Source organism: Heterodontus francisci, chromosome 13 (assembly GCF_036365525.1).
Source record: "Heterodontus francisci isolate sHetFra1 chromosome 13, sHetFra1.hap1, whole genome shotgun sequence".
NCBI classification, from domain to species: Eukaryota; Metazoa; Chordata; class Chondrichthyes; order Heterodontiformes; family Heterodontidae; genus Heterodontus; species Heterodontus francisci.
This window is the reverse complement of record NC_090383.1, coordinates 53,184,654-53,196,984: the sequence shown is the minus strand read 5'-3', so window position 1 is coordinate 53,196,984 and position 12,331 is coordinate 53,184,654. Positions and strand designations below refer to the sequence as shown.

At 46.6% G+C, this 12,331-nt stretch overlaps 1 protein-coding gene across 7 annotated transcripts in view; it reads right to left on the bottom strand.

Moving 5' to 3' along the window:
* The window catches only part of LOC137376381 (probable G-protein coupled receptor 139), a 45,107-nt gene that overhangs the window by 19,286 nt on the left and 13,490 nt on the right, over positions 1-12,331 (bottom strand). For 2 of the 7 annotated variants that reach the window (XR_010976203.1, XM_068044833.1), the window contains one exon: positions 1,432-2,452. The exons of 3 other annotated variants lie outside the window; for them this stretch is intronic. Coding sequence is in view for 2 of the 4 variants with exons in the window: in XM_068044833.1 (XP_067900934.1) it covers positions 2,184-2,452 (269 nt within the window). In the remaining 2 variants the exon portion in view is untranslated. Of the gene's footprint in view, positions 1-1,431; positions 2,453-2,538; positions 2,731-12,331 lie in introns of those variants that run through there. 2 more of the 7 variants (XM_068044834.1, XR_010976205.1) reach the window with 2 other exon arrangements.

Sequence of the window (12,331 nt, the reverse complement as noted above, 5' to 3'; positions counted from 1 at the left end):
CTGGATGCCCCTGGCATGTTGAGGCATCTCCAATGGAGGTGGGCCCAAGAGGCAGCTATGTCTCAGCCTGAAGCTCCAAGACGCGAACAGCAGCAGCTGGCAAAGCCGACAAAACCCATATATACCATATAGTCCACAGGACTCACATTACCTACCTCCAGATGCCCAAGCGACACTATAAAGGAAGGCTACAGCTGTCCAGAGAGGATGTCACAGACCTATGCAGGCTTCTGCAGGGTGATTTGCAACCAATGGGTTTTGGCGATCACCCTACACCTATGGTCCTAAAGATAACTGTAACACTCAACTTTTACACACCAGAATTTTTTCAGGGATCTACCAGGACATGTGCAGGATCTTCCAGGCCACAGCACACAGCTTCATCAAAGAGGTGACCAATGCCCTGTTTAAGAGGGCCGATGACTATGTGCGCTACCAGACCAACCCTGACAGTCAAGCCAACAGCGCCATTTGGCTTTGGGGTGATAGCTGGATTCCCAGAGGTGAAAGGTTTAATTGATTGTACATATGTGCTCGTCAAGGCTCCCACAGACCAACCAGCCACATTCATCAATAGGAAGGGCTTCCATTCAATCAACGTACAACTGGTCTGTAACCAGCGAAAGCGTTTCCTACAAGAGTGCGCCCGCTTCCTGGGAAACAGCCACAATGTCGACATACTTCAACAGTCCCAGGTGACAGTTTTTCAATCCCCTCCGATCGCCTTCAGTGGTGGATTCTCAGAGACAAGGGCTACCCATTGAAGTCATGGCTTCTGATGCCTCCCTCGCAATGCTAGGGAGGAGAGGTACCATGCTTGCCACAGCTCCACCTGAGTGAATATCGTGCAGACCATTGGGCTGCTAAAGGTGAGATTCCACTGCCTTGATCAATCTGGTGGAGCCCTGCCGTATGTATGCTCCGGTGAGTGTTTTGCATATCATGGTGGTCTGCTGCACTCTGCATAATCCAGCACTTCAGAGGGGGAAGGCCTTACATGAGGGAAACATGTGTGAGAAACAAACATTCTCCGTTGAAGAGGGCATGGAGGAGAGACAGAGCCAAATAGCTGTGGAAGAAGACAACAGGGGTGATGGAGGGCAGACACGGTGAGAGGCATGCAAAGGAGGCAAGAGACAACTTCATAACAACCCGATGTCAGCCACTTTGATGTATACTCAATAACAATGCACTAACTACTGACCATCATGCATGTAGTCTTCCGCCTACTTTCCATCTGTGTTAACTGAATGAAAGCCACCTACATTGTGCAGTACTGCCCATGGGAGAGGATATGTTGATTAATTCTTCACTCAGTGCCATGATAATGAGGCCCATGGTCAAATTAGCTCTGCACCAAGGGGTAAGTTAGGATTCAGAGTGTCACAATTAAGGCATGTTGGAAGCTGGTTTACACACTTTGAAGGCTGATGATTGGCAGCAAAGAACATTTAATTAAATTGTACATGACATAGTTGTGTCACCAGTCAATACCCATGTGTGGCTAGATGTTTTTTTTTATATGCTTGCATGTGATGCTGTGCAGAGTGACCCCTGTGCTAGCAGCTATGCTGGAGGCAAGCTGTTGATCAGGAAGCCCCTTGATCTGAGATGACTCTGGTGTGTGTGCTCTGAGGGTCTGAGGCCTGGAGGGCCCCGGATGCCTGTGGGTCTCCAGCACTGGTGCAGGACTCTCCTCAGGTGTCACGGCTGCCGGAGATGGATTCACTAGTGGAGGGTTGAGGAGCCGGTATCCATATTCGAAATGCCCTGGGGGGAGACGCCAGATGTGGATTACAGCCTGTCTTCCTCGCTCTCAAGGCTCGCTTGAACATCCCTGCTCACCAGAGAAGGACTGGGAGTGGGAAAACTCTCCAGGCTTCTTTTCCTTCTCTCACCTTGGCACTGCTGATCTGAGATCATGGCCAATGTGAGGGTTTGCAGGTTCTGGCACGTCTGTGGAATGTGTATTGCCAAGAAAGATGCCAGCCTCTCGATGGAGGAAGCAATGCATTTGTGTGTCTGAGACATGGCAGCAGTCATGTCATGGATGGATTCCCCCCACCATCCACTCAAGGCTATGCATGGCCTCTGGCATCTCCACCAAATGTTGCCTTACTTCTCGCTGCAACTTCAGCATGCACTGTGCTGTTGAAAACAGACCCTGGTCATCAGCCTGGGGCTCAGTATGGGCCTGGCCGCCCATAGTCAGTCCTCTGACAGTCAGAGGTCTGGGCTGTCTCAGACTCAGGCAGCTGTTTGGGGGCATGTGTGGTTCTCTCACCAGCTTGTGACCATGATTCTAAAGCCGAGTGGTGACCCACTGAGATGAATGCATCTGCACTGGTGGAAGGTGCAGGAGAGTCATGGGATGCTGCATCTTCTGAGTGTTGCTCTTCCTCAGAGGTTGACGGGAATTCCTCTGGGGCTGTGGTCACATGCGAATGCTGACCTGCAAGATACAATGAACACAACATGAGTGGATTAGGCTACACATATTACATTAAGAACAGCATGCCAGAGCTCTTTCTCCATTTTTATTGCATTTTTAGCTGATTGGCAATAATCACTCTCTTGCGCAGCGACCCTGATCTCCCCATCTGACTTAGTATGTCCACCTTGACAACCCATTTGTTCTAGCACCTCTTCTTCAGCCTGGCTGAGAGGACACAGGTTGGCCACTCCATCACTGCTCTGGGCCGCTTACCTCCTGTTAAGGGCCCTCTTCTCCTGCAAGAGCAAGGATGAAACAATTAAACATTGCCAAATGTTTCAACATGACTGTTCTGCTTATCTGTGCCCCACGTCAAAAACTGGGGGAGTGTAATATATCTCATAGTGAATCACACTGTCATGTGATTTACTTTGGCAGAGGTATAAACGAGGGAGGCTTGTTTCGCACGTCCAGGCATACATCTGTCATAAATCTGTTATGACCTCCTTGTTTTTCAAATGGCAGTGGCACATTCCCCATGTGACATGTTGTGACACCTGAAACATGCAAAGCAATTTTGGAACGTGGACCTTACCTTGGCTGAACGCAGGATGTCTTTAACCCTTTTCCTACATTGCAGCAATTGTGTTCGGGTTGGGTGGTGACCCCACAGCTGCTGACCTCCTCTGCGATCTCCATCCAGGCATGCTTGATCAGGCGGGAGGACCTCCTCTTGCCATCACTGGGGAAGAGAACCTTACGCCTTTCCTTTGCAGCCTGGAGGAGAATCAGCCGAGATGCATCACTGAAACATAGGGCCACCCTTGCTCTCACTCTCAGCACTCTCCCCAGGGGCTGGGTTGGGGGCGGGGGGTGGAGTGGGCTGCTTGCTGAGGTTGCAATTGGTGCTCATGTACAGACATTTACAATGACTGTGCTGCTGTAGAATTTAGAGAGAGAGTGAATACAAGGCTGACAGGCTTTTAAAGGTGTTGCCAGCACCTGGTCCAATGTCAGCTGACACGGTGAACAACATCTCGCTTGCTGCCCCAGCAAAGATTGGGGGAGATGACAGCCTCCATTATGTAAAATGGCCGCCCACTGTATAACTGCAGTGGCGCAGCTGTTCCCATGACAAGCAGGACCTCTGCCATGTTGTGCTCCCACCACCTTTCCCAGCGATGGGATGATTAAATTCAGCCTCGTGAGGAGCTGCTCGAAAGAGGATCTCGAGAGGTAAAGCTGTGTGTCGTCAGTGTCCTTGTAGCATCTGATCTCATATCTGTGAATGAGAGAGACAATGGGAAGCTTGTAGATAATCAATAAGGGATAGAGCAAGGTAGATATTGGGAATCACTAAATGTCATGGAGTGGAGAAGACACTGCCGGGGATTCGCTGGCTCCCATTGGATTGATAAGGGAACAAACAAGGGAAGTCCCACAAAGAGGCCAGTGCAGGTGGAATGAAAAGGCAATGGATTGGAGGAGAGGATGGAGAGTCTGGAGCAGACACATTTGTCATTGAGGTTTTCAGTGCCTAATGGCCTGAGGCAAGGACAGAGGCTGGCGAGGTAATGGAGGCAGAGCAGGCACCCTTAGTAATGGAGAGAATGTGAGGTCAGAAGCTCAGATTAGGGATGAATAGGGGTCAGAGATTACACATCATATTCAGCCTGAGACAACAGCCAGGAAGGAGACAGAATCCATGACAAGGGTGTGGAGTTTGTGGTTGGGACAAAGGTGGAGGGGTCTCTCTTCCCCTGTTTAATTGGAAGAAATTGCAGCTCATGGGAAACTGACAGTTACAGTCTGATAACAGAGAGGCAGTGGAGGTTCGAGGGAGATGGTGGAAAGCTGGAGCTGGGTGTTGTCAGCGCACATGTGTAAGCTGATCCCATCTCTATAGGTGATGTCATCAGTGGCAGCATGTAGATGGTGAAGGGGAGGGAGCCAGAATGGAAAGTTCAGGGAGTCCAAAGGTAACGGTGCTGAAATGGGAAGAGAGGCCATTGCTGGAGATGTTCTGGCTACAATCAGATCAGTAAGAATGGAACCAATTGAGGGCAGTCCCACTGAAAGAGCCAATGTCAGAGGTAAGGAGAGATCACGGGTGGATTTGCTGCATGTTTGGAAGAAAGGCTGGAGATGGGGAGGGGTGAGGACAGGGAGGGATTTTAATCCAATGATAATTTTAAACTTAAGGTGTATGGTGACTAGGAGCTAATGTGGGTCAGTGGGGGTGCAGGTGATGGGTGAGTGGGACTTGCTGAGGACTGGACATGGACAGCAGAGTTTTGGATCAGTTGATATTGATGGAAGGTGGAAATTGGGTGGCCGGTCAGGAGCGAACTAGAAGAATGGAGTCAGGAAGTGGCACATTTCTAGTTTTACTGGAGCCATTAACCAATGTAGAATAAACAGGCAAATATCTGCAGTGAAATAGCAGAGAGAGGTATTTAAATGAGATGCATTCAGAGTCCATCCCCTAATATCATTCTCATTTTTATTTTTAAGCCGAAGTCCATATTTTAACTGGAAACTGCAGGAACAGAGTGAAAAGGGTCTGCTTGTGCCACTGGATTCAGTGGGCACTGCAGGAAGATCAGTAACGTTTAGATTTGAATCGGCAGGAGTGAACATGGGCAATACAATCATATGGAAACTGTAAATGAAGCTGCTCCTTATTATGGGATGAGCACAGCTTTCAGCTCTATTCCTGAGAGAGGTCTAACTCGGATAATATATTTCTTTTTTATCCACTACGTTATTTGCACCAGAGTCAAAGCTGCTGATGTAATGTGTTTGTTCAGGTGAGTGTAAATAATAGCAATGATCAAGGGTATAACAGTGTCAGTGGAGACTTATCCCCTGTAATAATCAGGAGTTATTGGAAGGGATCAGCTCAGAGTGCCTGCCGAAGCTGTGGGTTCCCAGGCCAATAGAAGTCTCTGCTTCTTATAGAAATGGGATATCCAGGGATCTAACAGATAGAAGAAGTTCAGGAGGATAAGCTTTCCTTGTCTCCCTCCCGATCTCATTCACTGGCTCAGCCTCCAGCTACCCAATCTGAACCCTCAAACTCACCTCCACAGCTCCCAGACTTTTCCCGTTTTGTACCAGCCCTGTCAGCTCTCTGAACCTAGGGCAGAAAACCACCTGCACCAGCCCTGTTCCTAAAGTTTGCCGGCCGTCATTCTGGAACCTAATCCTGACTTAACCCATTGGGATCCCACTCTATAAAACCCCTTCTCCCTTCCCCACTGGCACTGCACCTTCACTCAGCCCTTTCAGTGGATCCAGTGCTGACTTTATTCACTTTCTGTATCAATTTCTCAATTCATTATTGATAATTGTGATTCAAACATTTCTGTGGGGAAAAGCGCTGCCCAGGTTAATGAATCAGTTTGCACCATTTGATGCAGCAACAGAGCTGGAAATTTCACCCAGATCCTGTGAAACTGCTGCTTTAGTTCCAGCTCTGATCAGTAATTTCTCTGCTTCCTTTTCTCTCTCTTCCATTTAATTTGGTGGTGATTGTGAATCTGTCCCGAGGAAAGTGCAATCTCTCCAAATGTATCACTCTCTACCTGGTGGGAATGGCAGTGGCTGATCTCCTGGTCCTTATGATTCTATATATAATGGGACTGTTACGAGTTATTTCCCATATTCATTCCTGAACATTTCTCCCGTGCGTTGTCTCATTACCAATCTGAGGTTTGCAAGCACCGTGGTTTCTGAGTGGCTCACAGTCACTTTCACCTTTGATCGATTTGTGGCCATTTGTCATGAGAAGCTGATTGCAAAATATTGTATGAGAAACCGGCAGCTGTGTTTCTGGGAACAGTGAGTGTGCTGGGCTGTTTAGAGTCTTTCCCCTGGTACTTCTCATTTGAACCAGAATACATAATTGGTAATGTTCCCTGGGGATTTGTCCCTAATCTGAGCTTCTTTACTTCCCCCTCATGGGCTGCATTTGAATTGATTCACCACATTTTAACCCCTTGTGCCCCGTTCTTTCTGATTTTGCTACTCAATGTTCTGATGATCAGACTTATTTTATTCGCCAGTCGATTCTGCAGGGGACTCCAGGGCTGCACACATGCAGATAGAGACAGAAAAGGAGAAAGAATCAAGGGGAAAAGTTTGAAGTAATAGCTGGAATTCATTTACTGTCTTTTGAGGTTAATATAAAGTCTTTGGTTGTATTTAAATCTTGCCGTCTCGTTGGGGCCCAGTACACTCTTTCAAACTTGTTTCAATGGTTTTCCGTCTTCTTGAAATCCAGTTACAGTCTCTGTTTTTTGTGAGAGAGAGAAAGAGTGAGACAGGGAGATACTGTCTTCTTTCAAGTTCAGTTGCAGTCTGACCTAAACTGTTCTGTGAACACAATTCAAACCAAAACCTGGGCCAGCAGGCCAGTCACGTGACTAGTTCATTTTTTCAGGACAAGTTGCCCGGCGAGTTTTGTGGATTCTTTCAGTCTTAGTAGACATCCTCAGTAAGGGGGGCTGAAATGCTGACCTTCACACCCTCAATGTCTTTTGATCAAAATCCATTTGGTTTATTGAATCAGGGAGCCGTTCCATTGACTTCTCCAGGCGACTGTCTCTTAGAATGCAAATGTTTCCAGCCACTGTCCTTTTAGAATGCAGGTGCAGCCATGTTTTTAGTCCAGCAAGAGTTTAAAATTTATGTTCCATATTCTTGGCAGGTGGGGTTTCCATCACAATGTCTATGGTGGTCAGTTTGGTTTTGCATGGAGGTGACTGAGGTTAAAGAGTTTTCAATGTAGCGGTATTTAATACTCATACCAGAGGGCAGTTAGTTGATCATTGATGAGGTGAAAAGCCACTGTCAGGTAGATTGTAAATAGTATGGGGGCTGTCACACAGCCTTCCTTGATCTCGGTCCTTATTTTGAAAGTGTCTGTTTCAGATCTCCCACTCAAGACAGTTGCAATCATATCATCATGGCACAATTTCAGGATTGTGATGAAGTTTCTTGGACATCCAAATTTCTAGAGCACAATCCACAGAGCCTCACGATTTACTGAGTCAAATGCTTTGGTCAGGTCGATGAATGCACTTAAGAGTTCCTGGTGTTGTTCTTGACATGTTTGTTGGATTTGGCTGGCAACAAAGACCATGTTGGAGGTTCCTCTGGAAGGTCTAAATTCACTGTGTCTCTGGGAGGATTTTATCAGCCACAGAAAGTAGGCGAATCAGGAGAATGTGTGTCAAAAATTTCCTATGGACAAATTTGCTATGGACAAGAGGGAAATACCTCGATAGTTTCCACAACATGATTTATATCCCTTCTTCAAGATAGTTACAATTGTCACACTCCTGAAGTTGGCGGAAGTTCTTTTTCCTCCTAAATCCGTATGATGAGTGCATGGAGTCTTGATGTGAGCAAAAGCACACCAGTCTTGAAGACCTCAGCTGGAATACCATCGGGGTCAGAGGCTTTGGTGTTTTTGATCCATATTATTGTTTGTTGCACCTCTCCGATCGATGGTGGTTCACCCACGGATTCTACCACAGGGTACTGGGGGATTGCCTGAAGAGTATCAGCTGCCACTGTAAATTCATGGTTGAGGAGTTGTTGAGAATGTTCCTTCCAGCATTGATGGATGGCATTGTCATCCTTAAGAATAAAGGCCTGTGAGCAAAGGGGATTTTGTCTATCAGACTTTGGTGGCTTCAAGAAAGCTTCATGTGTCATGATGCCCAGCATATTGTTGGATCTCTCAGGCTTTCTCTTCCCACCACTTGTCCTTTATCTTTCAGATTTGTCTTTGGGTGTCAGCCTGAGCTGCCTTCTTGACTTGTGATCGTGGGTTGGTCTGCCAGGTAATGAAGGCTGCTCTTTTTTGTTCCAGGAGGTCATGTATTTCAGTATTGTTTTCATTGAACCAGTTCTGGTGATGACGATGCTCGAACCCACTGGTCTGGACACAGGAGTCTAGTACAGCTGACTTCATTTGTTCCCACTGTTCTGAAATTGAGTTGGATGCGTGAAGATTTTCCAGATTTGTTGTGAGCTCGACTTGGAATTCCTCACTTTGGTCGAGCTACATTAGAGCTGAGGCATTGATCTTTCTCTTGAACTTCTGTGTCTTGTGATGTCTTGGTGTCAGGTGGATGTTCATCACCAATCGACCAAGTCGATGATCTATCTAGCAGACATCAGTCCCCCACATGGCTCAAGTGATACAGACATCTTTGCCTCTAACAATGACATAATCCAGGAGGTCCCATTGCTTTGATCTAGGATGCCTCCCTGCTGTTTTTGTACTTGCCCTTCTGGCGGACGTTGGTGTTTGTCATACTGAGGCCATGCTGAGTACACATGGTCAGCAGGAGGACACCAGCTTCATCGGCTTTGCCCACCCCGTTTCTCCCAATGGTTCCTCTCCAGACATCGGAGTCACAGTCAACCCTGGTAAATGGGAGGCAAAAGGAGGAGTTGGGCAACAGGGATGAAAAAGGGGATTTACGCATGGAGGCAGAGGGCGTGGCTGAGATACTAAATGAGTACTTTGTAAATGTCTTTACCAAGTAAGAAGATGCTGCCCAAGTCATGGTGAAACAGGAGGTAGTTGAGACACTGGATAGGCTAAAAATTGATTAAGAAGATGTAGTAGATTGGCTGTTTGTTCCGAAATTTGATAAATCACGCGGACCGGATCAGATACATCCAACCATACTGAGGGAAGTATGAGTGGAAATTGCCAAGTCACTGGCCATAATCTTCCAAACCTCCTTAGATACAGAGGTTGTGCCAGAGGACTGGAGAATTTCAAATATACACCCCCATTCAAAAAGGTAAATAGCATAAGTCAAGCAACTACAGTCCAGTCAGTTTAACCTTGGTGGTGGGACAGCTTTTAGAAATGATAATTTGGGACAAAATTAATATTTACTTGGACCAATGTGGTTACTTAAGGAAAGCCAGCACAGATTTGTTAGGGGCAAATCACATTTAACTAAATTGCTTGAGTTTTTTTGATGACATAACAGAAGGTGTTCTTGAAGGTAATGCAGTTGATGTGGTGTACATAGACTTCCAAAAGATGTTTGATAACGTACGACATAACAGATTTACCAGCAAAGATAGAATCCATGGAATAAATGGGACAGTAGCAGCATGGATGTGAAATTGGCTGTGTGCAGGAAACAGAGAGTAATTGTGAATGGTTGCTTTCACCTGGAGGAAGGTATATAGTGGGGTTCCCCTGGGGTCGGTGTTAGGACCCCTGCTTTTCTTGATCTATATTAATAATCTAGAATTGGGAATACAGGGCACAATTTCAAATTTGTAGATGACACAAAATTTGGATGTTGTGAACTGTGAGGGGAATAGTGATAACTTCAAGAGGACGTGAACTGGTTGGTGGAATGGGCAGACCTGTGGCAGATAATATTTAATGCAGAGAAGTGTGAAGTGATACATTTTGGTAGGAAGAATGAGGAGAAGCAATGTAAATAAAAAAGTACAATTCTAAAGATGGTGTAGGAACAGAGGGACCTGAAGGTACATGTGCACAAATCATTGAAGTTTGCAGGGCAGGTTGAGAAAGCAGTTAATAAAGCATATTGGATCCTACGTTATATAAATAGGAAGAAGGAAATTATGATAAACCCGTATAAATCACTGGTTCTGCCTCCACTGGAGTATTGTGTCTAGTTCTAAGTACCATACTTTCAGAAGGATATTAATGCATTGGAGAGGGTGCAGAAAAGATTCATGAGAATAGTTCCAGGGATGAGGAAGTTCAGTTCCGTGGATAGGTTGGAGAAGCTGGGCCTGTTCTCCTTAGAGAATAGAGGAGCTTAAGAGGAGATATAATAGAGGTGTTCAAAATCATGAAGGGTCTGAACAGTGTAAACAGAGAGAAAGTGATCCCAACCAAAGGATTCAGAACCAGCAGACACCAATTTGATGTGACTCACAAATGAAGCAACCGCGATATAAACAAAAACTTTTTGATGCAGCGAGTGGCTAGCATCTGCAATGCACTGTCTGAGAATGTGGAAGAGGCAGATTCAATTAAGGCCTTCAAAAGGCAGCTGGATAATTATCCGAAGAGAAACCTTTGAAGTGTTACAGGGGAAAGGTGGGGGAGTAGGACTACGTGAATTGCTCTTGCTGAGAACCAGCACGGCTTCTATGGTCTGAATGGACTCCTTATGTACTGTAACCTTTCTAGGATTCTATGATTGAACTGCATTGCCATTGCTGAACTTCAACATCAACATCCTGGGGGTTACCATTGATGAGAAACTTAACTGGACCAGCCATATAAATATTATGGCTACAAGAGCAGGTCAGAGGCTTGGAACTCTGCAGTGAGAAACTCCCCTCCTGACTCCCCAAAGTCTGTCCACCATCTACAAGGCACAACGTTCCATCAAATTCCTGACTTGTGCCCATAACCCTTTAAAAGGTTCTCTTCAGATAATTATACAGGACATACCTGTAGATGCCGGGTAGATGTCAGTGTTGTAGCTGTACTGGAACAGCTTGGCTAGGAGCGCAGCTAGTTCTGGAGCACAGGTCTTCAGTACTATTGCCAGAATGTTATCAGGGCCCATAGCCTTTGAGGTATGCAGTGTCTTCAGCCATTTCTTGATATCACGCGGAGTGAATCGAACTGGCTGAAGACTGGCATCTGTGACAATGGAGACCTCAGGAGGAATCCGAGATGTATCATCCACTCGGCACTTCTGGCTGAAGATGGATGCAAATGTTTCAGCCTTGTCTTTTGCACTGTTTTTCTTTTATTCATTCATGGGGGACGTGGGTGTCGCTGGCCAGGCCAGCATTTATTGCCCATCCATAATTGCCCTTGAGAAGGTGGTAGTGAACTGCCTTCTTGAACCGCTACAGTCCATGTGGGGTAGTTACACCCACAGTGCTGTTAGGAAGGGAGTTCCAGGATTTTGACCCAACGACAGTGAAGGAACGGCGATATAGTTCCAAGTCAGGATGGTGTGTTACTTGGAGGGGAACTTGCAAGTGATGGTGTTCCCATGCATTTGCTGCCCTCGTCCTTCTAGTTGGTAGAGATCATGGGTTTGGAAGGTGCTGTCTAAGGAGCCTTGGTGCATTGTTGCAGTGCATCTTGTAGATGGTACACCCTGCTGCCACTGTGCGTCGGTGGTGGAGGGAGTGAATGTTTGTAGATGGGGTGCCAATCAAGCAGGCTGCTTTGTCCTGGATGGTGTTGAGTTTCTTGAGTGTTGTTGGAGCTGCACCCATCCAGACAAGTGGAGAGTATTCCATCACACTCCTGATTTGTGCCTTTTAGATGGTGGACAGGCTTTGGGGAGTCAGGAGGTGAGATACTCGCCACAGGATTCCTAGCCTCTGACCTGCTCTTGCAGCCATGGTATTTATATGGCTACTCCAGTTCAGTTCATGGTCAAAGGTAGCCCCTGGGATGCTGATAGTGGGGGATTCAGCGATGGTAATGCCATTGAATGTTAAGGGGAGATGGTTAGATTTAGTCTAGTTTAGTTTAGAGATACAGCACTGAAACAGGCCCTTCGGCCCACTGAGTCTGTGCCGACCATCAACCACCCATTTTTATACTAATCCTACACTAATCCCATATTCCTACCACATCCCCACCTGTCCCTATATTTCCCTACCACCTACCTATACTAGGGGCAATTTATAATGGCCAATTAACCTATCAACCTGCAAGTCTTTGGCATGTGGGAGGAAACCGGAGCACCCGGAGGAAACCCACGCAGACACAGGGAGAACTTGCAAACTCCACACAGGCAGTACCCAGAATTGAACCCGGGTCGCTGGAGCTGTGAGGCTGCGGTGCTAACCACTGCGCCGCCTCTTGTTGGAGATGGCCATTACCTGGCACCTGTGTGGCGC